This window comes from Eptatretus burgeri, chromosome 2 (assembly GCF_056783735.1).
Source record: "Eptatretus burgeri isolate ZD-2024b chromosome 2, Ebu_testis_v1, whole genome shotgun sequence".
NCBI lineage: Eukaryota > Metazoa > Chordata > Myxini > Myxiniformes > Myxinidae > Eptatretus > Eptatretus burgeri.
The window spans coordinates 28,156,418-28,183,679 of NC_140962.1; the positions used below are offsets into that span (position 1 = coordinate 28,156,418).

General features: G+C 41.5%; 1 protein-coding gene and 2 pseudogenes across 13 annotated transcripts in view; 1 reads left to right on the forward strand and 2 right to left on the reverse strand.

Moving 5' to 3' along the window:
- LOC147031675 (uncharacterized) overlaps positions 1 to 27,262 on the reverse strand; it is a 232,541-nt gene that overhangs the window by 41,296 nt on the left and 163,983 nt on the right. For 11 of the 13 annotated variants that reach the window (XM_085851877.1, XM_085851946.1, XM_085851941.1 and 8 more), the window contains 6 exons: positions 26,102 to 26,239; positions 25,845 to 25,973; positions 20,319 to 20,474; positions 5,081 to 5,191; positions 4,864 to 4,953; positions 208 to 324 (listed from right to left, as the gene is read on the reverse strand). In XM_085851877.1, the coding sequence (XP_085708003.1) occupies positions 208 to 324; positions 4,864 to 4,953; positions 5,081 to 5,191; positions 20,319 to 20,474; positions 25,845 to 25,973; positions 26,102 to 26,239 (741 nt within the window). Of the gene's footprint in view, positions 1 to 191; positions 325 to 4,863; positions 4,954 to 5,080; positions 5,192 to 20,318; positions 20,475 to 25,844; positions 25,974 to 26,101; positions 26,240 to 27,262 lie in introns of all 13 variants that reach the window. The other 2 variants (XM_085851955.1, XM_085851934.1) reach the window with 2 other exon arrangements.
- On the reverse strand, positions 7,611 to 14,436 carry LOC147031676 (uncharacterized; annotated as a pseudogene).
- Positions 10,530 to 10,671, forward strand: LOC147031677 (signal recognition particle RNA; annotated as a pseudogene).

Below are 27,262 nucleotides of genomic sequence, written 5' to 3' on the forward strand. Positions count from 1 at the left end.
GACTATATGTACTGGATACATAGCCACCTGTGCTTGATAACCTGGACCATAATTAATGTATTAAACACAATAATTGTAAAAGTTGTGTCACTTGTTAAGAAGGAATCACTCCATATTTGTAGTTAAAATATTAAAATAGCAACCAATGTTGCCACACACATTTTAATAAGACCATAAATATATACGAGTACATTTGATGCCACGCACTTCTGTGGAAGGTTGTGGTGCGGGGGGAGGAGGGGACAAGTGGTGTCGCGTGCCCATGATCCGTGAAGATCCTGGGTTTGAGTAAAGAGCACGTATCTGAGAAAGTGTGAAGTAACCCTGGGAGAAGGAAAAAAAAAAGAATGAAGGGAAAAGAAACAGGAAGACAAAGAGAGAGGAAAGAAAAGCAGCATTTAAATGTTTAAACAGAGCAATAATTAGAGTAGAATGAACAGGATTCAGAAACAGTAGTTCATAAGTACTTGAAAGAACCAATAAGAAAATATGATAGGCAAAAATGAAGTGATTAAAGGGTGAATCAAACTGATGTCATCAAATTGATTTTATCACAAACAACTCCACTCCATGTTGGCTCGCTTTGACTGGAACTAATTAATGGACCCAGGTCTCATCACATGTCACAATCTTCTTCAATAAATCATCTCCCTCCCTTTGATAGGATGCCTGTTATGCCTTTCGATCAAATGTGAGGTCCTTTGGTATCCAACTTAGCATAACCTTATTGAATTTCACGTGGGAATGATTGATCGTTTCCACTCTTCCAACAATGACATCCAATTTTTTTAGAAATTTCACACATAGTAATCCTGCAATTTTACAAATCTTTCTGCATGAAATACAACCCGAAAATCAAAGATAATACCAAAAAAAACCTGATAAATATTGAAGAAGAGAAATGAAAATGTCTGATGATCCAAAGTATAAAGTTGAATAAAATGAATTTTGCAAGACAGCGTGGAAGCATACCACTTAAGAGTCAGGATATCAGATCATTAAGCTGTATATGTATGTACAAGAAAAACAATTGAAAACGACCAAATCACAAAGAAAGTCAAACAAAGACTAATGATTGGGGAAGAATTATGCCATCAAACTCTATGTCATAGTGGTTAGAGTATCCACTTTGAGTCTGAGAGGTAGGCAGTTCAATTCAGACCCCGGCAGTCATACCAAGAACTTCAAAAATTGTACATGCTACTTCCTTGCTTGACACTCTGCATTTAAAGGAGAGAGCATGGATAAACAACATAGGATGGCATCTAATGGGGAGGAGGAAATTCCTCCTTCATTTCCCCAATGAGTGTGGAGAGAAAAGATGTCACAAAAGATGGTGTCACTGGTACCCAGAGTGCTCTGGGAAGTAGCATTACATCCCCCAAACTCATTGGCCATGGTTGGCTGAAGCCAAATCTAGTGTTGTCTGATTTATTTGTCGACATGTGGGTGCATGATTGGTTTTGCAGCTCCTCTAAGAGCCTTGCACCATGGACAAAAACAAACAAACACATTTTGGCGATCAAGCAGGAAGATGGAACCAAAATCAGAAATTGGGAACCGACTATAAAGATGATTTCTGATGAAAGTATCAAACTTTGATCCATTGACAAAGTGGCAGACATCCTCCAAAATGAAGTTAAAGATGCCATCAAGCACAATGCAGAAGGCAAAACAATGTATCAAATGATTAGAACAATACTGTAATAATATGTTTGCACAAGAAAGGAGGTAAAGACAATATCAAATAACAGACCAATTAATTTGCTGCCTGTAATGGCCAAAATATTTACCAAAGTGTTCAGGGTGGAGAGAAGACCCAAACTCTCTCTACGTGAATGTGTATCATACAGCCCCACCCAGTGGTAGGCGGTATTATAAATAATCTTTTCTATAATCACCAAGCTCACGATTCTGACGCCAAACGACCAGACTCAAAATGTTGTCTATCCAGAGGCACTGCAGTAGTCATTATTATGTAGTATTGCATTGTATTATTGCCTGTTTTTTTTTACTAATAAGTGTGTGTGTGTCCTCCATAACTCTAAAACTATGAAACGTAGCAGCCTGAAACGTTGCAAGCATACTAAGGGAACTCCAAGGAGGTGCATGGGTGAAAACTGGGTGTTTGGGTTAATTAAAATGCCCGTTTTGAAGAAAATTAATGGCCTTTTCTAATAAATGAAGCTCTTTCTAACCACTGACTCGCTGACTGATATTAAAGATCGGTACCTTCCGGGTGACATGAAAAGGTGAAATTTTGTGTGCCGATGGTCATCGACGCCAATACACAGGGGGAAAAAAATCACAGCATCATCAGACAACATCCGTAAATGAAAATATAAATAAATGAAGAAAAAAACAATGCAGGTGAGCAACCCGAGACAATGGGGAAGCATGGTAATTTTGTGTCCTAACGCACATTGAAACCGGTACACCGGGAAAAAAAAAAATCACAGAACCATTGGAAAGTGTCTGTTAATGAAAATATAAACAAATGAAAATAAATAAATGAAAAAACAAATGCGGGTGAGTGACGGGAGACAATGGGGAAAGCACGGTAATTTTGTGTGCCGATGGACATCAATGCTTGCCAAGCCAGGCGTTCTGTCGGAGTGCTTGCTTGAGTGCTTAAGCCACTTGCCGAGTGCTCTACAGTTGATAGCAATGCAGTTTGTGTCTGGATTGGAATGTACAGTAGGCAGCTGCTACACAAGCAAGAGGAACGCATACAGTACACACAGACACGGTACATATGGGTAGATTTGGATCTGTGGGGACTCTCTGCGGATGTGTGGACATGCCATGCCTGTTATGGGCACCGTGGTAGCAAAGTTTAATCTCCTGCCTTATGGAGGTTCTTTCAGGTTTTCCTTTGTCCTCGTGACTGTTTCTAAAGCAATTAGTTATCGGATTTGCTTTACAAAGGTCATATGCTTTCTCTTGGTGGGTTTCAAAGCAAAATATATTTGATAACACCTGATCTGCAAGCCGTTTGCCGTAAGAACGTGTTTTCTAAATGACCGAGCCAAAATGTTTTCCACCCGTCACATGCAGCTGTTTCTCAAGATTAATAATATTTGTGCACATCTCCTTGAAACGTTTTGCAAGACCTCAGGGAGTTACATCCAACACGTAAAGGAACCCTGGAGTTTAGATATACAGTCATGCGCCGCTTAACGACGTTCCGGGCAACGACGGATCGCATATACGACATATATATATTTATATATATATATATATATATATATATATATATATATATATATATATATATATATATATATATATATATATATATATATCACAATTGACAGGAGCTCGTTTCTTCATTTATAAATGATAACATCGATGCAATGATTACGTATTTATAAAATCCAAACGCTATTTATTCATCTTTCTATAATCGATGTGAGAGGACATTGTAAGCTGCTGCTAACAACACCGATGGCCGTCATGAACAGCACAAAGGTAAAACTAACGCGTATTCCGTCTCTCTTGGATGCGTGTTTCAATTGCCGACAGTATTCAGTGCAGTAACATGCTGTACAGGTTTGTATCCGAGGAGCAATAGGCTATACCATATAGCCTAGGTGTGTAGTTTTGTGTAAGTACGATGTTTGAAAATGAAAACGAAAAAAAAAAATGATGTTCGCACAACGACGACGTCACTTAACGACGCGTTTCTCAGAACGTAACCCCGTCGTTAAGTGGCGCATGACTGTATATGTAATGTTTTGTCTAGTTAGATTACCTCTCCCCTCGTATCAGTGGAAGGGAAAGATGCATTGTGAATGTATTTTGAACTATCCCGTTGTGTTCTTCCTCATTCTTCAACTCCATACTCGAAACTCATTCTCAAACACCCACTCTCAAACTCAATCCTTTCCCTCATTCTCGTACTCCATCCTTACCATCATTGTCATACCACATTCTCAAACCACATTAACATACCACATTCTAATGCATTCGGAAGAGAGAAACTACATTGATTCCGGGCCGAGCTAGACTCAGCTATGAGGAGCGGCTGAAGGAGACAGGGCTTTATACACTACAAAGGAGTTGGTTACAAGATGGTATGATGGAGATGTTTAAGATAATGAAAGGTATCGACAGTGCAGATGAATTATTCAGCAAATTAGACAGTGATAGGACCAGTGGCAAATTAGACAGTGATAGGACCATAGCCTGAGAGTAAAGAAGAGGAGAGTTAAGATGGTAGTAAGGCAGGGGATTTTTACTCAGACAGTAGTTAATGCATGGAATGGTCTCCCTGGAAAGGTAGTGGCAGCAGAAAGAGTAGATAAGTTTAAATTGGAATTGGATAGGTAGGTAGAAGTAATGGAGATGGTGGGGTATAGGGATGTCAGCAGGTCTTTTAGGTAGCTTGAGCATTTATGGGTGATTGCATACATGTGTGTGGAGTGTTTGTGGGATTCTCATCAAGGGGTTGTGTGGTTGATGTGTGTTTTTACCCAAGAACTGTCTTTGCTCATGCCCCTGCTCCCCCCTGGAAAAATAAAACTACAAAAAAACTGCAGAAAAACGACAAAAAATATATATTTGGCATTTTCCTTTTTTTGCTCTGGAGTCGATAAATTGGTCTGGTGTTGATGTTGCACAGGCATGATGGACCGAATGGCTTCCTCCTGCATCTATCCTCCTTGTGTATACTTGTATTTGAACTTAAATCAACAAAAATAAAATAAAATAAAGCTTATTTGCTCCAAAATGCAAAAACAGTACACCAGGAAGTAAGAAAGAAAGCAAAATGTAAATTGATCCAAAAAACAAAATTGTTTCAGTAAATGGAGGACAGGCAAAATGGAAACACATGAAAGAAAATCGAGGTTGCTTCCTTACCTGAGCAAGGGAAGGAGCAGGAGAAAAAGAGGATGCATTTCCCGTGAGCTTTTTGTACCTCACTTCAATTTCAACGAGGAGTTCTTTGTCCTGGGATGAAAGAAGTTAACAGAGAGACAGATCAGCAATCAATCAAAAAGCCTGAGGTATCAACGAATTTATATAAGGACATAAAACGATTTCAACTCAGAGCGACAGTTCAGTGGACAATGCTCACCTCAATGAAATGACGCTCATACTCCCGTTTTTGTTCGTCGAGCTGTGCTTTGCGTTGTCCCGTTTTGTGGTTTAACTCTTGAGCTTGCAGTTCCAGGGCAGCCATCTTGTCCTGCACAAATAGTTTTGTTATTACAGAACAATGACAGCATCAAATGAAATAACATTTTTTTTAAATAAAATTAAGTCTGACATACAAAGAAAGGAAATCTGACAAAGGAAAAAAAACAAAAAAAACCCAGCACTTATTCATTGAATAATCATTGAAGGATGGACGTGTTGTTATGCTATTGACCGATACCATTTAAATGAAATGCAATACCTGAAATAAGTTGAAAGCTTAAGGCATTTTATATATCTGTATTAGCCGCCTAATACGGCAGGATATCAAACACCACAGTACTCTTTGGACCATTCTAGAACAAGAGTTTACATCAGGAGGCATTTGGCCATGAGATACAACACTATGCAAAAGTTTGGGTTAATTTCACTTGTGTGACACTATTCCCCATTAAACATTTGCGGGAGTTCAGAGTGTGCAATATAGGTAGATTAAAAATCAAATTTCTGTGGAGGTCAATTTAATATCACAGTGACCTTTCTTCTTCTTTTTCTTTAACGGACGCAATTATTCCCACGTTCTTATGGGGTTGGCCAGGGTAAGCTTGGCCCAAGTGTTTCAGGAACCGGCTAGCCAGGCCTGACATGTGACTAAGATTAGGTCAGGAATTTGTAATTTGTTCATAGTGCCAGCGATAGCTCACCTACTCTTTGTGAAGGACAAAGTGGGATAATTTAACAAACACCAATGCCAGCAGACAGGACGCTGTTTAATGTCCATTCAAAGGATGGCACACACATTGATGTGAAACACCAGGATGAGATTTTATAACTGGGTTGGGATTCAAACCCAGGCTTGACATCTTATCGGCGAGTGTGTGCAATTACCTTTAAGTATATAAAATAAATTTTGAGATTGAAAAAGTTTTTGTTTTGCTTTACATGTAATAGTAATATCCACTAACCATAAATAAAATATGGAGGAAACAGTGTGTGGATTTTTTACAATAAATAATAATAATAGATTATTGAAGTAATCAACACAAGTTACATTAATGCCAATTATAAGAAACCACAATAAAAGTTCCAAATTAGTGAATATATGAAACTGTTTTTCATCAGCTTGTGCTTGAAAGTCTATGAGTGGGTTCAGAATGGTGACAAGGAAGCAAATTTCAACAGAACAGCGTGTGAAAATACAAACTCCGCGAGAAAAAGGGCACACTGTGAAGAAAATAGCAGCAAAGCTGAAGATTTCCTACAATGGTGTGAGGTATACTTTGCAATTTCTGAAAGGAACTGGCTCAGTACAAGACAAGAAAATGCCAGGAAGACCCAGAAGAACCTCCCCAAGGCAAGACAAGCACTTGTTGCTCTGCTTATGTGAAAGAAGAAAATCAAGTCAGCAACTGATAAATGAAATGAAAGCTGGCCTGAACATTAACATGTCGTCCAGCACTGTGGAAGTGGAAGTAGGTCTCCTGCAGGAAGCAGGAAGCAGCACTGTGGAAGTGGAAGGCTGCTTGAAGCAGGTCTCCATGGCAAAGTTGCAACAAAGAGACAATGCTGAGACTAAAGAATAAGGAGAAAAGACTGACATTTGCAAGGCAACATAAAGATTGGTAGTCCATGAGCCAGACATCAAAAATGAAGTGTTGACTACCAAATTGAGGGACTAAAAGCCACTATGCTTTTTCAGTTATCTTGATGTCTGTAGAGTATGGAATCGTGTGATGGACGCTTCTCATGCCCAGCTAAATGGTATTTTGGTGGCCATCTTTTTCAATGACCTTGATATATGTCAGTAAATTGGCCATATCTCCACAATGTCTTAACATAAACACATGATGTCACATTCATGATTCAGTATAAAATTCTGCATCTTTTGGTGTGTATTTTGTTCAGTAATGTTAATTACTTTTTTATTTATGAACACAAATGTTGTGAAAAAGTCACGTTTTTTTAATAATTTTTTCCACATTTTTTCACCTATAATCACCATATATATCAAAGTTGACTTATTTCAGGGTATTTATGCATGACTTGGTAATTAAACATTAATATTAGTGATTTAGAGTCCTAATTATACCATTGTTTCACTTTATATAACTAAGAATTGAATCAAATATAACGGCCAATTGCAGTGTTAGTCATTACGTTTGTCCAATAATATCAGTGTAATTTCTGTTCAAGATGCGATGTAACTTGTATAGGTAAACATTTCTTACACCTTTTTGGATATGTTCACAGGGTCAATGATGATACCTTTACATTTTCCCCTGCTAAACAGGTCTATATAAAAATATGAACAAGCTACCACTTTTGCAGTATCAGCTGTTTTATATTTTGATTATGTTTCACCACATATTGTACATCTGAATAACATGATATAGACTGTATCATCGTTCATAGAAAGTAAGAATAATTCTAATTGATTTTTATCAGTTATTTTCTTGCATGAAATTAGTTTATTATAGGAATGCTAAACAGCATATTGCCAGAATCGAAAGTACATGTATATGAGACGTATCATATATGTCACTGTCACACATATCTGCTGCATCCTGGTAGTGGTCATCACTGTTTTCATCAACCATGTTAGCACATTCCATAAGCTTACATGCTGCTGTACACTTAATTCCATTCAACATGCATGTGCATTTTGATGGTCGGCATGCTCGAGTGCATATGCATGAAATTAGGTCTATGACCATTTCAGGTGCTGGTGAAGTGGTCATCCAATTGATCGTGAAAGATCCGTCCTGACATTTGGCCCAACCATGACCCTCTGTAGGATCTGGAATGGCAGGGGAATTGTCTAAGCTCCTCCTCCATATTGCAGCCTGGTAGTTTGCCCGGCGTGTGTGTTGCAGGAGGGTATTTTCACATGGTGGCAGCTGGGCAGAGTCAATTTCCCCTCTGTGGCATCGGAAAATGTCATACCTCAGTTCATTTACTTCATGCACTTTGGAATTTCTGCTGTACAGCTTGCAAGTGAACTCTTGAATGGTATTAGACACTTCTGAAGACAAATCCCATTGGCTTCCTAGTGAAGTAAATGCATCCCTGTACTTCTCATTTTGGGTAATGAGTTTCAGTCCTTTCAACTTTCCCTGTCCTGCCAGTGCACTCACTGTGTCACAGCCAGTCCAAGGGTGAAGTCCCAATAGTGCAGTGCACACTTCAACTCCAAGTGCAGTGGCTAATCGTGAGATGTTGACAAGCCTAAGACGAGTTTTGTTTCCACGCCTTATAGACATTTCACTGTTGATTTGCCTGCACAGACCAAGAGCAATGATGAACACATCTGTGTCATCTGCTATTATGAGTAATGCAGGATAACTCACTGAAGCATGCTTGGCATGTAATGAGCCGAGTGTCTGCCTCCTCTTGGTCTGATTTAAGAGTTTCTATCTCCTCATGGCTCTCTTGGGTGAACTTGTTACATTTTTCACCACATGTGACAAACATTGTTTTGTTGCTAAGTTGTTGTCTTCGCTTGGGATCTTTCCAGCTGTCCACTAGAAACTGTATCAGGTGGTTCTTACTCTCAGCACAGGCCAATAACCTTCTCCAGTTTTTTTATTTTATGTCCTGGTCGTATCTGACTAAAGGTTATTCCTTCCTGTGAACCGCGGTTTACACGTTCAGCAGATTTGATTGAGTGGTCTCTGTACATATCAAATACTACAACAATTCTACTACTTCCATGGCTGGTATGGAGTATCTGTGCTAAAACACGATCAGACAGCTCAGCAAAGGTGTGATTCTCTCCATGCATCTTCTGAATGAGCCCCATTGCATCAATCAGTGTAGCATTTGGTTGAGGAAGTTCTTCAGTGGCTGATACTTTTGTCTCCAGATGCTTTGCGATGACAGATTTATTGGTTTTCTTCACTGTACCATCACAATTTGCAAGTGCCCATGGCAGAGGACCAAGAGGGTGACACAAAACTTTGCATATATATAGTTTTCTGTTCTGGGCAATGAGGATCATGTTGCCAAACAATCTCCTATCAGCTCTCAAGATTACTTCTTTAGTTGATCCTTTCACTGGCTTCTTATTCACTGGGGAAAACGTTTTCAGCCTAAGTTTTTTCAGTGTGTCATAGAACCCTTCACCCTTCTCTAGTCTCTGCACCCTGAAATTCTGGTAGGCTTCTTCTCCTTTCTCCTGTGCCTTGAAAATGTCATTAGATATTTCAGGAGTGGCCACTGCTCCAGTGGACAGGTTAGTGAGATTTGATGGATCCTGATGAAAAGGATTTGACCAACTGTTCTCTAACAGATCAACCATTGATGTAACATCAGACTCATCTCGCATGATTCGTGAATGCTGTAAATCTGTATGACTAAGTCCTCCACATCTAGCAGATACATGTTCACGCAGTTGCCTCAATGCCATAGCTCGATGTTCAGCTGTAAGATAATACCTGGCAACAGTTCCTGGTTTCAGGCTGAAGCCACATGTTCCTCCTGCAGTCTGGGTGTCCTTATTGACGGTCTCTTCAGTTGTTTGATCCACTGCTATTCGACCAAATGGATTGAAGCTGCTTAGCTGAACTGAAAATCCACCCCCAACAAAGTGAGCATGCAACTCTGGGCTTGTCTTCTGAAGTTGGCACATCTGGGCATAGTAGACTGGAAGATACCTTGCATAATTGGTTTTGTCCATTGCAAAACACCATGGAATCATTTTTCTGATGCATGCAAGATGTAGTTGCCAGTCACCTTCTCTGTCGGCACGAAGAAGCCCAAGCAAAATTTTGATCATTTCCACATATGTCATCCAAAATGCTGCCAATGGGCCTTTATCAGTTTTCAGAACCTTTAAGTAAGCACTGAATATCTGCAAAATTCTGTTGCATGATTTATCCTTAACTGCAGCATCATAAGTTGCTACACATATGTCATTACATAGCTTGTGGACTGCCTGGATGGTATGATTCAACTTTTCAAGATCTTCAACATGATTCTCTTCAAGCCAGTGTACAAAGCTTCTCCATATTAACCTCATCATTTCTTCATTGGTGAGTTTGTGGAAACGCACTGCCCGGTTGTACTGCTTTCCTTCAAGGACATTATTTATAGATCCTTCAGCAATGACTCCTGCTTCTACAGCCAGGTCATGTAGCCCAGCATCTCCAAAGAGCTTGCCAATGATGGACAGAAAGTTGCACATCACATGAAAACCTGCTTCCACAGCCAGGTCACGTAGCCCAGCATCTCCAAAGAGCTTGCCAATTATGGACAGAAAGTTGCACATCACATGAAAATTTCCGAGCATCAGAACAATGCTTCCATATTTACCTGGATATTTCCAAGCCACTTCTGTTGCTTTGGCATATAGAGCTTGATCCATTACTACTGCTATGTTTTGGAGATGAAGCACCGGGCGTAGTGGCGTGCGCCTGTAATCCGGCTACTCGGAGGCTTGGGTTGGAGGATCGCTTGAGGACAGGAGCTCTGTGCTGGGCCGTGCTATGAGAGAGGGTGTAGGGCAGCCTGGAATCATGGCGAAACCCAATCCTTGTCCCTGTGTCGCAAGAGGCGACAAGGGTTGCGCCAGGAAGGGCATCCGGCGTAAAAAACCTGTGCCAAATCAGTATGCGGATCATAACGGATGATCCGCTGTGGCGACCCCTAACGGGAGCAGCCGAAAGACGAACAACAACATGTTTTGGAGATGAAGCGACTTTTGGATATTTCGTGACTGATACATAATTTCTTGAACAGTTGCCATTTCTGTAGCTGGGGCATTTATAGTTGGGAGGTAACCCACAGTGTCTTGTGAAATTACAATATCTCTTCTGGTTTGTATATTAAATCCAGTCCATGAAGCGATTGTCTGATTGTCAGTCTCTTGTTCCCGTGCTATCATCCAAAGGTGATTCTTTTGTGAAGCTTTCAATGCTGCATTATTTTCAGGAAGTTCAGTCACTGGTAGTGATGGTGGTCCTTCTCATTTTCCAGAGATATAATGAGGAAGCTGTCTCTCATTTGGATAGATTGATCTCCTTTTGTCTTTCTTGTTTACTGTCATAACTGCTTTTTGTGGCTGACGTGATGATGATGTTGGCTGAATGATTATGCCATTCACACGATGAGAAGGTCCAGCTCCACTCAGTACTTCCTCCTGTCTATCGATGTTGTCAAATGACAGTACAGTTGGGATGAAGGAATGTATATTGGAAGGAAGAGGGAAATGATCATCTTCTGCACTCTTTAGCTTTTCAATACATAGTGCAGTTTCAATCTCCTCTAAGGTGGAGTAAGAAGATGCATGTCCCAGCCGGTTCATGAATTTGATCAGTTCCACATTTCCTGTCAGAGTCTTTATAACCCATGGAATCAAAATATGCTTTGAGGTGATTACTTCGCCTGCTGATACAGCTGTGACAATGTCTTGGGCAATGGACCATGAAAGCCTCTCATTACGGGAGGATGCTGCATTCTTACCATTAAGTAAGAGATTCAGGAACTGCACAAGGCAATCAGGGAAGGATATGTATGTGATATTAAGTTTCCGAGGGTGAGAGGGCCAAGGCTGCTCTTTAATTACACATTTTACTTGTTCACGTAAAAGCTGGGCTACTTGAGTTATCATAGATTTTAGATCTTGCTGCTTCACAAGAATGTCATATTCTTCCTTTAACTGAACATAGTCAACTGCAATAGAGTCTACTGTCAAGTTGTCTGGCCTTATATATATACTCTGCGGGCAACTGTGAAGAAATGCAAAGAATCTCCAAACTCTGCATAGAGATTGCGTCGCATGTGATATTTGGTTGCCTCTGTAACTTCAAACCCATTACTTTCCATGAAGCATACAACTTTGGCAGTGAGATCAGACAGTGCAACAATACGAGGGTTTGAGAAGACATCGGTACGGATATATTCACACACCTTGCTGAATATAGCCCTCTCCTGTTTTTGGTAAGGATTGTCTGCACCACTGCATTCAGAAGAGATTCTTTCAGTTTGTCCCCTCGTCTAATTCCTGTAGCGTGTTTTGTGATAATGTGCTCCAGCAGCAACAATATCTCGAGCAGTAATAGATAAAATTCTGTCATCCTGAAGTTCAGTTGCAATATCACGAATGGTTTTGTCAGCCCTAAGCTCAACTGCTGGCTTCAATGGTTCCCGGCTATTAGTTCCTTGAATGTATTTGCTCTTGCTTTGGCAAAGGATGCATATCGTATTGTATACTCTTGATTGTGTACTAGATGCTTGCCTTGTTGAATGTCTAGTCCTTAAAGAGTCTTGTTCATTTATGTACTCTTGTTTCTTCACAATTAAAAGTTTTTTTTTATGGGTGAAATTGGATCTGCAATCCCTGTGATATTTAATATTAGAAAAGTTGGTTTCACTGTTTTCAGCAGTATGGATAATTGGCTGAAAATGTTGAATCTCAGCAGCTTGGCACAGGGTTTTCCATGATTCTTCATCTCTTTGGGATGATAAATCATAAAGTGGAGATTTTCCCCCACATATAATGCATGTACCGCTCTCTGTCTTCAAACGTTTCGGCTCAACTTCATCTTCTGCCATGCTGATATGGTAAGTGGCAACAGGTTTCTGAAATATTAAAAATAAATCAGTTCCAGAAGCTGTAATGATATGTTTTATCAACAATGCTATGTTATTTTAGAGGGCCTTACAAGGGGTTTTTGCTTGGATCCCAAATATTAAAAAAAAACAGGACACATATGACAATATTTGGATGAAACAGCAGTTTTAACAATGATAATGAAATATATTGTTACGGTTGTGGAAATTCACAGAACACCATTCAGGTTCCCCGAAGATCAGTTGTGTCGATAAGTGTGTGTCCAGGTGAGATTTCCCCACCGATGTATAACGGGATTTATTCGTGTGCCGGGCTGTGAATCTTGAGGTAGTGTTATTCTTTTCTATCTTTATTTTAAACAAACATCTCCTCACCACCTTCTCCACAACCGCCAACATCTCCTCACCACCTTCTCCACAACCGCCAACATCTCCTCACCACCTTCTCCACAACCGCCAACATCTCCTCACCACCTTCTCCACAACCGCCAACATCTCCTCACCACCTTCTCCACAACCGCCAACATCTCCTCACCACCTTCTCCACAACCGCCAACATCTCCTCACCACTTTCTCCACAACCGCCAACATCTCCTCACCACCTTCTCCACAACCGCCAACATCTCCTCACCACCTTCTCCACAACCGCCAACATCTCCTCACCACCTTCTCCACAACTGCCAACATCTCCTCACCACCTTCTCCACAACCGCCAACATCTCCTCAACACCAATCTCCACAACCAAACGAACTTCTCCTCACCATCATCTCCACAAACAACATCATCACAAACAACAACATCTCAACAACCGCCGACATCTCCTCACCAGCATCTCCACGGCGCCGCCATCTTTTCACCAACAACAACATCCCCAACAAACAACATCTCCACAAACGAACACGATGGCATCCTCGCAGCGGCAAAGCGATTTCAAACACGGCCGTGCATGACTTGCAAATCGGATCAAACGATGAAAGGGGCGGAGCCAGCCGGGGGTGAAAGTTCAAGGGTGAAAGGGGCAAGCACCGCTTTTGGGTGACGAAGCCTACAGCGGCTTCACCCCTCCGGGCTATAATAAGGCGCGTTTCGATGCCAAGAGTTGAGTTGGTCGGTGGAGGCAGTCAAGTTGGTGAGTCGAAATGGTGATTGTTGATCGGAGGAGTGGAGTTCGGTCGTCGTCGGAGCCAGCCAAGTCACCAAATTGTTGGTCGTTGTTGGCCGTTGGAGTCAGCAGCGAAGTCGCCAGCCGGAGAGAGGTCGCCAGCCGGAGAGAAGTCGCCGGCCAGCTACATAACAGTCCGGGCGATCAAGCCCCGAGTGGGTCGAGTGACGCTGAGGAGTGAGCGGGCTCTTAAAGAGCATCAACTCTAAAAGAGCAAGGCCCGTTTGCTCCTCTGAAGCGTCTTCGGCCAGGCCCAATCGACCAGGCCGCGTTGCTAGGCGCTGGACCAACCCCGCCGCCGTTAAAACAGCTGCCGCTTTGACAACAGAGACATACGGAGGGTCGCCGACAAGAAGACCATCGAGTCGTCTCAAGGGCGACAAAGGTAGCCTGCACGGCCTCACGGAGCTCCTTCGGTCATCCCAGCTCCGAGGAACATTAAAGGCTTACGGGCCCAGTTCTATCTTTCTTTTCTGGGGGTTTTGAATGAAAGTCTATGGCGCCTTGTCCGTAAGTAGAATTGTTGTAAGTGCATGTACATAATACATAGATATCGGCTGTAGGTTTTTGCTCGTGCCATGTCCCATCCCCCCCCCCCATTCATTGCATACGTGTGAAAATAAATGTCCCCATTGTTGAAATGTCACCTGCTCGTTGGGTCCTTTCCTGCCATTGACTGCCATAATTGCGTTCGGAATAAATAGCTGGCTGATTAATAGCCAATAAAATGTACATCTGGTCTGACGGGGCTTGGCGATATAAAACTGCTCGGCAATCACAAACGGAAGGAGCTGCTTAAAGCGGCCCGTTTTCCTGCAGGCTCCGTTGAGGTGTAAATCCCTGGCATTTCTGTCTGCACGAATAATTAGGTACATCGACAATTCGGCGATCGACCCTGTAGCGCGTGGACAGAAGAGTTGGCTGGTTTATGGTGTGGTTAACAACACCCGTAGCTGGGTTTCGGCGTTGATCCGAAAAGCTGCGACTAGATTGCTTGTCCGGTGGGCGCGCGTGGCCGCAATTTAGCTAAAGGCGGTCGCCCGCACGCCGGGCGGGTGAAAATCCACAACAATATTTTGTTGTTTATATCTGGCAATATCATAAATACCACAATAATTTGAAATAGCACAAATCATGTGGCCTGTATATACATGTATTTCTGCAAATTTAGTACACGGTTTTATTTACTTAACTCATGGTTGGCACTTTTGGCTCCCAACAATAGTGTACTAAAGGGGTTTTACTGTGTAATACTTACATTTCAGTTGTTAGCTCATCTTGAAACATCTCACACACCCCATTTGGCTGCATCACTTTTGTGACCTAAATTCTGTTAGTTGGTTACATGCTGTCATCATTTTTATTTTTAGCACAGCTTCACTGAGGGATGAGGGGACCAGATCAAATATAAATTTTCTTTTGATTACTTTAATACATTTATCTACGAATTAAATATGAAAGCAGCCTAATCCATGGGTTAACATATTGAAAATAAAATTTACCCTATAAAACTGTTAAGAAAAGTATTAAAAATGCAAAATAATATGAAAAAATAATTGATCAAAACAATTAATTTAATTGAAAGCAAGTCAAAATATTAGAAAAACCAGACTGAATAGTTGTTCATGAATTATATAGGTCCCCTGAACTGAGATGACAATGTTACAGTGATAATACTGGACAAAAACGACAACTCATGCGAGATTTGACTGTCGTGTATATGTTTCAATTCCTTGCTATATGATTTGAAAGAGTGCTATGATTAAGGACTCTATATCACTAATATTAATGTCAAATAACCAAGTCATGCATAAATACCTTGAAATAAGTGAACTTTGATATTTATGGTGATTTTAGGTGAACAAATATGGAAAAAAAATGTTACAAAACGCCACTTTTTCACAACATTTGTGTTCAAAAATAAAAAAGTAATTAACATTACTGAACAAAATACACACCAAAAGATGCAGAATTTTATACTGAATCATATGAATGTGACATCATGTGTTTATGTTAAGCCATTGCGGAGATATGGCCAATTTACTGACATATATCAAGGTCATTGAAAAGTGGCGGCCATTTTTTAAGATGGCCGGCAAAATTCCATTTAACTGGGCATGAGAAGCGTCCATCACACGATTCCATACTCTACAGACATCAAGGTAACTGAAAAGCATCGTGGCTTTTAGTCCCTCAATGTGGTAGTCAAATCTGGTCTGACTCATGGACTAGGAAGGCTTTTTGAGCATGGCAAAATGACAACTGCTCAAAGAAAAAGAGGAACATGCCAAGGTAAAAGCAGAAGTCCCACAGAGGACCAGAGTGCTCAATAATGAATGGTGGATCATGAAAGCACAAGAAATCCAACACTTCAAAACAGGCACTCGAAACACTAGAGCCTTCTTCAGCACAACTAAAGCCGTTTACGGACTGATAAAACACGGATTGAATCCCCTGTGCTCCAAGGATGGAGAAAGACTTCTTGAAGACAACAAATTAATTACCTCTCATTGGAAAGAGCAATTCCATGACCTGTAGAATCATTACTCGAATGTGGCTGACAGTGTGTTTGATCAGATCCCTCACCAACTATTGAGGGACGAGATGGCAGCTGATCCCACTCTGGAAGAACTGCTCAAAGGTATCGAGCTCAAAGGTATCAAAGGTATCGAACTGCTCAAAGGTACAACAACAAAGCAGCTGGACCTGACGGAATCCCTGCTGAGGTCTTCAAACACAAGGTGGGCCTTAACTCACTCAACAGTTGTACCTGCTAATAACCAAAATTTGGCAAAAAGAGGAGTTACCGGATGACCTTTGCATGCCTGGTGTTGGCTTCATGGTTAGGGTAGTGGGCTTTGAATCCAAGGGTCCTGAGTTCAAATCCTGCTCAGTTGTTGAATTAATACCAGGTGGGGTTAACTCGGCCTGTCACCCTTACGAGGTCGGCAAAATGAGTGCCAGCATGCTGGTATACTGTGTCCAGGATTGTGCCCAATAGCCAAGGAGACTGCTTAAGCAGCACCAACACTCTGCATCGAGTATGGTCCCAATCTCCTCCTTTGAGATGCCCTGATCATTACTCTTTTCAAGAAAGGTGACAAGGCGGACTGTGGTAATTATTGTGGCATCTCTCTACTGGCTACCACGGGTAAAATTGTTGCTCGGATCCTCACCGATTCTCTACTCTGCATTTCAGGAGAAACTTCCAGTCACAGTGTGGGTTTGGCCATCCCAAGGTACAGCACACATGATATTTACAGCAAAACAGCTTCAAGAGAAATGTCGTGAGCAGTATTGTTCCCCTGTACATGGCCTTTATAGATCTGACAAAGGCCTTTGACACAGTAAATGGTCAAACACTTTGGACTACCTTGGCCAAGATTGGTTGTCCTAACAAGTTCATCAATATGTTCCATGAACAATATGACAGCCACTCTCCTGTCAAATAATGGATCTCAAAGCAGGTGTCAAACAAGGATACGTAATCGCCACAACACTCTTCTCAATCTTAATCTCTTCGATCCTCCGTCTCGTCAAGGGCTCGCTACCCCGTGGTGTTGAAATCATCCAAAGAACACATGTAAAGCTATTTCAACCAAGCAGACTCAAGGCAAAAAGTAAGATCTCAACCACATCGGATATTGAGCTTCAGTAAGCTGATGACAAATAAAAGTAATAACTAAATAAGTTTGAATAAGGATATTGCATTGCTGTGTTCTGGGCTGAAAGGACCGAACCGTCAATGAAAAACGGAGCCCAGATGATGATCCGGGCAGTTGGAAATCGGTCAATTGCTTATAAGTTAAGGTTATAACTTCAAATAAAATAGCTTTTGTTAGTACTTACCAGTGCATAATATATCTGTGTTTGTGTGTTTATAAATGTGTGTTTGTAAGTATATGTATGTGTCGATGTGTGGATGTGTGTGTGTATTGATATTTTTGGCTTCTGTCTTAGGACTACAGTGCAGTTATTGATCTTTATTTTGATAATCTTCAATCCATCCTCAATGTCTTCATTGAAGCATATGAAAGCCTTGGTATTTCCGTGAATATCAAGAATACGAAAAGTGCTCCACCAACCTGCCCCATAGGAGACTGTTCAAGCGCCATGCATTAAAATCAACAGAGTGGCTCAAGAAAGCATCGAGGATTTTCCCCATCTTGGTAGCCATCTGTCCATCAAGGCTGATATCAATGCAAAGATACAACACAGACTCAGCTGAGCCAGCACTGCTTTTGCTCACCTCAGGAGCAGAGTCTTTGAGGATAAAGATATCCGCTCAGAGACAAAGCTTCTGGTGTACAGGGCTGTTGTCTTGCCCACATTGTTGTATGCAAATGAAACTTGGACCACATACAGACGACATCACAAAATTCTCGAGAGATACCATCAATGTTGTCTTCGGAAGTTCCTTGGAATAAGCTGGGAAGACATGTGTACCAACATCTGTTTCTTGGAAGAAGCTAAAATGATCAGCAATGAAGCTCTAATCATCCAAAACCAATTACGTTGGACGGGGCATGTTGTCCGGATGCCTGACCATCGCCTTCCCAAACAGCTTCTTTTTTCCCAGGTGAAAGGTGGTCAACAGACTCGTGAACAACGTAACCAGTTCAGACACACTAAAAGGCAACTTGAAGGAATGCAAGATCAATATAGATATTTGGGAGACCCTTATGCAAGACAGATGTGCTTGGCAGAAGTTGCTCTATAAGGGCTCTGTCGTTTTGAGGAATTACATTGACAAGCGGTTGAGGATAAGAGGAAGAGAAGAAGAAAAAAAAAGACAGGAAAAACGAAACAGCTGAACCCCTTCCACCTCGGAACAAGTTCTCTCACTGCAACAGGATTTGTAGTTCGAAGATCAGTCACGTCGGCCACCTGCGAACCCACAAATTATGAACAGGAAAAGGATCATACTCGGCTACAACTGATTGCCGATTCGATTTGATATTGATCAAGGTCCTGCCTTGTAAATTTTACTGAAATCTGGCCCAGGAAGTTTACCCTGTGCTTTTCCTCCTATCATCAAAGATTGGGGTCCCGAAGGCTTTGCCCCAATCCCGTCATCCGGTGAGCTGCCCTGCGAAGGACAGCAGCACAGGAGGTACTCCCACGGAGTGAGTTTTCAGTTTTCTTTGTATTTGTGGGTTTTCTGGAATGAAGCGTTTTATGCTGGCTGGAGTGCAAATCCTGCCACCAACCTCCTAAAAAAGTAACCCAACTGCAGGAGGACGTCCGCAGACACAGTTAGGCACTAGATATGGATGGCCGTTGGCTCACAAGGAGCTTCTCTGCCCTTTGACAGGTTTTGTTTTTAATCCTGCTGGGTGTCCATATCCATACACCCTCCTCACCAGAAACTGTTAGTGGTGAACATAATGCCTACTTCTAATCATTATTTAGTGTAAAAAAAAAAAAAACAGTGTACTGTACTGTGTAAAATTTTAATAAGTGTGAAGTGATTGAAAAGAATAAAAATAGGACCACTGGACCTGGTGCTTATCTGGGCCCTGGCCTAATGTTGTAACTCAAATTTAGTAGCATTCTCTCTGGTGGGTCTGGAGAGGAAAGTTTTTGAAGGAATTTACACGATTTTCCCAAAAATTGATGAAGCCGGCCATTTTGACACACTTCCGGTCATGTGATTGACATGATGTCCACAATTTAACATCCCTACCCTGGCCTAATGTTGTAACCCAAATTTTGTAGCATTCTGAATGGTGGGTCTGGAGAAGAAGATTTTCGAAGGAATTTACTAAGTCAGCCATTTTGACCTCCTTAAAGTCATATGACCAGAATGAGCTTTGCAATTTCTGTTACCGGTCAGGAGAGGAACGTTGCTGCCAAATTTCAGCCGGATCAGCACAGCCGTTTGGATGGTGTGCGATGACAATACCTCACCTGGAATTTAAATTCCAGATAAGCTAAAAAGTGGTGCATATTGTTGTTTATTGTCATTTTGTTTGAATTGCAGTATTTTATATCAACAGGCAACAACAACGTTTTTTAATGATAAGCAAACCTCTCCTCACTTTACTACAGTACACCTGCTACTGATATAATCCAGTCACATTCGTGCCTTAATTCAATCTGGAACCAGATCAAATGCCTTGTGAAACCCAATTATTGTCCTTGTTCATAAAACAATGAATGCAATTAATCCAAAAAGGGCCCAGATTCCTGCAATTGAAGCAACAAAGAGGTAGTAGTGACACACACAGACACATACACATACAAATGTTGTTTAAACTATCAGGAAGCTCATGCATTTTGAGACAATGTGTTTTTCAGAGTTAAAACAGTTCCCGTTTATAACTCGGCCTTACACTAAAGTTAATCTCAACGGATACAAATAAAAATATTAATGAATCCAGCAAGAATAGAAAAGTTTAAAACAACAAGATCCAAATTCATAAAATTATTATGAAGAGGTATTACTTTTCGAGCAGCAATGCAGCGACGCAAACGAGTGATCCGTTGGAGCAGCATATGCAGCCCTCGCTCTCGTTCTTCATCCAAACGACTCTCCAACTCCAGTTGTCTGAACTCCAACTCCTCAAACCAACCACACTCTAGTTCCAGCCTCTCCTTCAGCTAATACAATGAGGGCAAGACCAGCAAGGAAATAAAGGATGAGAAAAAGGAAGCACAAGGCTCCTTGATCCACTATATGATGAGACTGTCAGGGATAGTGACCACAGAGGGACCCAAGCAGTGTTTGCAATAGAAACTAGAACGGGCACTCATAGAGCGCATACCTTCGCCGCCACTACTTTTTTTGTTCTTGGTATGAGTGTGGGGAACTGGTTTCATATGAATGGTCTTATGACACAAACCACATATCTATAATGTCATGACTCCCCCCCAACTTTCGGGGGCTACGGACTAAACAACAATCAACTCACGTCGTTTTGGCGAGTCTTCACTCGCAAGCTCGGTGAATACAACGTTTCAACAAGAGAAGGTAATCTTGTTTGATGCTGGTTTCATGCAAATTGAATAAGAATTGACTGAGTTATGCCGAAAACCGCATATTTTTCAAGGGCGTGACCCCCCCCCCCTCGACATTTTACCCCAACCGGTGACATGTGTTATGACGTCATTGTGTCACAAGATTGGGCATTAAATTCTGAACATTTTGGTGCTGGGTTCATGTAAAGCGGACAAGAATTGACCGCGTTATGACAAAAACCGCATATTTTTCAAGGTCGTGACCCCCCTGACCTTTGACCCCTAACCGGTAACAAGAATATGGGTGTCATTGTGTCATATTGCATATCACAAGATGAGGCGTTGAATTCTGAACATTTTGGCGTTAGTTGCATGCAAATTGAATAAAAATTGACCGTGTTATCGTAAAAAGACGATTTTGACTTTTTCGTGAGCTTGACCTTGACCTTTGACCCGAACGATCCCAAAATCTAATCGAATGCTTCCTGGCTAATAACCAATCATCCCACCAAATTTCATGCAATTCGGTTTAATACTTTTTGAGTTATACGAATCACAAGATTACAAATAAATAAATAAATACACGCCGACAAAAACATAACCTTTCGCAGAATGCGAAGGTAATAACCCTGAACACTTCAAGTGAAACAAAAGGCTAATTAAAAAAAAAAATAGAAAATTAATTTCTTTGGTGATTTTCCAAGATTTACATCCAAATTGGAGGACTAACTGCACATTGCTGTTAAAGATCTTCAGCTTAGTTTTGGTGTTATACTTCTTTGATTTCCAAATTTCATCGAGTCTCATGAATGCATACCTTGCCTTTCGTATCCAATGCAGTACATCTGCACCTGCCACCCCCTCCCCTGTTATGGTAACCATGTAAACTTATCATCCTTTCCGATTGATGAATTGTTGCACATGATGTTTTTGGTGTGTGTGGCAGGTATTTTCATGCTTTCTGTTTTGGCTATGTTAACTTTCAGCCCCACTTGTACCACATACTCCTGTCGTCTATTTACCCTCTCCTGCATGTTATACAAGCATTGTGACATCAGGTAGATATCATCTGCAAAGCAGAGTTCCTCTGGCTGTTCAAATTGGTTCCTCCAAGATAACCCATTACTTCTCTGCCGAGTTGTTTTCCGCAACAACCAGTACCCAACACCTGCACTAAAAACAGTGATGGAGACGACGTGAAACTCGCAACTATTGGGGGATGCCTCTTCATGATGGTTGTACCCCCCAATGCAAGTCAGGGGCCAAATCTTCCCCCATTCTTCACTGCTGCCCAAATTTGTCAGGGTAGCGCGGTAACGGTCAGAATGCCAATCAGTCCTCATTGACCGGCCCATTCCCTCGTCTCTTCACTCGTCTCGTCTCCTCTTGTATTCTGTGTCTGTGTCTGTGTCTCTCTCCTGATATGACTTTGTGAAGGTGGGGGTACACCATCCTGGATGTGGGGGATCTCTGGGTCACTCGTTGGAAATCGATGGGCTATCTCTGTGCTGCGTGCTTGTTCGAGAGAACTGTCCAGGGCTATACAACCTTGTCTGACCCTGTAGTAACCTTAAATTGAGATGCGGACTTATTGTTATAAATTACACTGCATCTGTATCCATTGTAAGTACTCTTTATCATCCATGCAAATGTATCTGGTACTCTATACAATCTCAGTATCTTCTACATCCCCTCTCTATTCACACTGCCAAAAACCTTTTCAAAGTCAATGAATGATTGGTAAAGGTTTTAATTTCATCAATTGCATTGTTCTTTTATTGTTCCTCGTGCAAGTGAAGATCTGATCTCTGCATACCCTGATTCTCCTGAACATAGTTTGTTCCTATCTTATGGTACTGTTAACAACCTTTTACATTCCGTTCAACATTAACTTGCAAAGCACTTTGCTGGCAATACACAGTGCTGTATCTATCCATAGTAGGTACTCTCGATCATCGACAAAGAGCCTCAGCGACCATGGCCTCAGCAATCATTGTGTCCACTGTTCTGAGTTCTTCCTTGTGATGAGTTTCATAAACCTCATTATTTGGTTTCCAAACTTCAATGGCATCATTAGTCTCAATGTTTTCATTATCAGCCACACTGACACTGGAATCAGCACTTCTCTCAAATTCCCACATTCCGCTATGTTCCCTTTCTTTGGTAGTTTGATTATTAGACCACATTACCATAACGCATGCAATTTTTTTCTAGTTTCCCTATCTCATTTATTAAGCTCTGTTGGGTATATTTTGATACTTAGATACTGCATTTGCACATCTCTGCATTTATGTTATCCACCCCTGGTACCTTTCAGTTCTTCAGACTTTTGATAGCATCTCCTACTTCTGACTGTTTCATTGGTCCCATGTCAATTGTTAGATCCATCCCGTCCGTTCTTCTATCTCATTATGTCTCATTGTTCGTTCTATTCAAAACCTCGTGAAGTGTTCTGCCCATCTTTTCATCTGCTCCCTCTCTAAAATGAGTATATTTCCTTGTTTGTCTAATACCAGCTTGCCCCCTCCTATTCTGTCTGTGGTTAGCTGTCTGGAGATCATATAAAATGTTGTCATGTCTCCCTTCTCAGCTGCTGTCTCTGCTTCTTCCGCCATGTTCTCGATGCACTTCATTTTATCCTTCTGTGCAGATTTATTCGCAGCTTTATCTTCATCAACGTATTTCTTGTGCAGTCCTTCCTTTATCCTCTGTGTTTTGCAACTTTCCAGTTTCTGTTTCAGTTTCTTCATATCCTCCATTTGATTCCATGTTTGGGTGGAAATCGATAGTTTATTTTTAGTCTTCCTAACTCCAATCACTTTCTCTACAACTTCTCTATACACATCATCAAACTATTTACAAGCTTCATCTTTCACTTCAAAGTCAAGGCCATTCCCTTCTTCTAATGCTGCAAATCTGTTCTGTACTTTGGTGTTGTATTTCTCCCACAATCCCCCATCTCCGAGCTAACCCACATTAAATCTCTTCCACCTTTCCCTACTTTCTTCAATTTCAGTTCCAATTGTGCAACCAGTAAGTTGATGGTCACCAATGATGTCTGCTCCTCTTTGCACTCTTACATTTGCCAACGATCTTCTCCACATCCCTCTCATCACGAAATGATCAATCCGATTGCCGCTCCTCTTGTTTGGTGATATCAAAGTTGTTTTGTGTATGTTCTTGTGTGGAAATATGGTTTCTCCAATGCAGAACTCGTTTGTTTCACAGAACTCCACTTCAATTTTATTTTTTTTCCCCCCTATTTTCATTCCTCACTCCAACTCCATGCTTCTCAATGGTGCATTTGCGTCCGATGTTATCCTTTCCCACTTTTGCATTGAGGTCTCCCATTATACAAAGGACATCGTGGTGAGGTATTTCTCAACGAAGTGCCTTGTATAGTGTGAACACGTTAATGTGAAACTTTATGCTATCGGATAAACTTCTGCTATAGTTTATGCTGCAGGATAAACTTGTGATAAATTTATGCTATAGGACCATAAAAATATAATATAATCCTCCATAAATTTGAGGCAATATTTGTCAGTTTGTACTTCATGGCTCGATCAAAGGAATAATAATTGAGCACATAAACTCGGCCTTTGCCATCTTTATGCACTGCAAATCCCAACACAAGCCGGTAGGCGACGAGGGATTCGCTAGGATCGAAGCGCTGGATATGATGCTGTTCATTCTGACCGATCCACCGACGAAGATTCATTGCCAAGACGTATTGGTTCACATACAATTGTTCCTCTGCCTGGCAAGATTTTTCCTATTGCGTATTTTGCCAACTGGCACTCATTAAAAAATGATGGTAAATAGACACCCTATTTTTGAAGGACTACCATTTGAAAAATAATCCGTTTGCTGGTTTGTGCTGTGGAGCCTCGCGTTGCGCGCACGCGCGCGCGCGCACACACGCACACACGCACACACGCACACACACACACACACACACACGGAAAACCCGATAAACTTCTCTCAATGCTCTTGTTTGACCACACCTCCTGAGCCACACAATATTTTTCATAAGCCATGCCCACTTTCCTACGCCACTCCCACTTGAAATAATAAATAATTGGAGGTGGTGTGTGGGTCGTGGAATCGTTTTCAGTAAATAAATAAATAATTAAGGGTGGTGTGTGGGTAGTGGAATCGTTTTCGGTAAATAAATAAACATATTATATTATTGGAAATCCCCAAAGACAGAAATGCTGGTGATTCCATTTATTTTGGATCCTTTTCACTTTGGTCAATAACGTTTGGATCGAGGAGAGATCGAAGGTGGAACGACGGTGTAGTTTCTTACAAACACTGTATACACACCTTAAATGATGGAAATAGACACCCGATTTTTGAAGGACGACCATTTGAAAAATAAAACCTCAATCAAAAATCGGCTCGAGTAAAATTTTCTAAATATCTCGAAGTGTTTAATCCCGAAGTCTCGTTTCTCTACATTTAAAACTGAAGGACAAGTATTGAAAATACTGTACGCGGTTTTTCGGCCGCTACACAGCAACGGGTGGTTGCGAGGCAACGAAATTCAAACGCGCACATTCCCAGTATATATTCCACCTCTTGGCAAAGTTTCATCGAAATCGGTTCGCTGGTTCGTGCTGTGGAGCCTCGCGTTGCAGACACACATCACACACACACACAGACAGCCGGAAAACCAGACAATAAGGGATATCTCCTATATAGCGAATTCAATATATAAATGCTGAATCCATAATTTGAAAGTAATTGCTTAATTTTATACGTACACACTGGGAAGGCCTTGTCAAACCACACAGTATAAGCCTTGTCAAGAAACTGTTTCGGCAGAACTGAAGCTGCCTCTGGGCAGAACACCAGAATACGAATATATACACAGGTCTGGCAGGGAAAGCTAGAGGCATGTGCACTGTACTAGCCTTTGAGCTGTCTAGCCTGGGATCAAATCTCAAACCAGCTCTAACCTTATCATCCTGGTGTAACATGACAAATAGTACATGGCAGTATTCCCACCTGTGCACGGCTCACTGTTATTTGCTGCCTGGAACTCTCATCACAGGCTTCAAGCTTTCTATCTTCTTGTGCTATTGCATCACGCAGCTCCCCAAGTCGCTCCTTCACTCTCCGCAGTTCTTCAGTGCCCTCGGGTAGGAATATCACAGTTGGGATTGGGAATTATATGTTGGAGAGGAATCAAAGTGAGTAAACCATGGATTAGCGGTCAATATTAAATTTAATCACACCTCCTACCACGCTCTCCCTCTCACTACCTGCTCTCTCTGATTCTGCTGGCATGTTTCAAGGTCATTGATTTGGTGCTGTACTTCCATGGCCACATCAGTGTCGTTGGATAGCCGACCACGTTCTGCCTTTCGCTCTGCATTGAGCAGTACCTGCTCCAGCTCTGCCTGGAGAGGACAACAGGGTATGAAAGTTAATATACAGTAAGTAAGAGATCACAGGGATTAAGATGCCAATGTGCAAAATACATAAAAGGAAAATAAAAGTCCGACATGAAAAAGATTGACATGGAAAATTGCGCAAACAAAAAAAACAACTCAAAACCATGACGCAGTTTGTGTGCATCACATTTGTGTTACATATATACACTATATGGTACTTTATCTTCATTATGCAAATAGAATATCCATATTACATTTATTTATATGATCAAAGCATGAAGTCACTGATCCAAAATTTGTACACATGACTGCTGTGTCCATCAGAACAGCCTACCTGAAAGGGACATCATCTTTCAAACTTAATTAATTTCTTTGTGAGGAGAGTGTGCTGGAAGATGCAATGCCCTTGCTGGTATCACACTAAAGCATCAGCTTAATGGGGTTCATGGCAATACATGGTGGGCCCAGAATGAAAGCTAGATGTTAGAAAGGCCAAACCAAGGACATACGACAGATGGTCCAATGAAACCACAATAATTGTCAAAATTAATGGAAGCAAAATAAATTATGGCCATGACAAAGGTCAGGTCAGGTATGGGAGCACGCGCCGGAGCAGCACAATGCTGAGTCCACTTTTCACTGGTACCCCAGGGGCCTCCATCTGGTCATCCCCCAGGCAGATGCCTGGCCCATTCCCATCTCCTCGAGATGCTGATTAACCTGCTGCAACCACGAGGCAAGTGGTCGTCTCCTTGGCCTACTCCAACCAACAGGCTCTCTCGCTGAGAGGATTTGGTGAGAGGGATCAGTGTCAGAAAGCAAGACAAATGTCCATACAGCTGCAGCTGATGCTCACAGACTATACAGGTAACAAATCTCATCTGAGTCTCTCTCAGAAAACTGCTCATTGGATACAAAGTCTGACCAGCCATAGTGAAGGATTCTCCGAAGAGACCTGGTACCGAAGGAGTCAAGTCTCCATCGCAGATCCCTGGTCAGAGTCCGAGTCTCTCATCCGTAGAGCAAGAC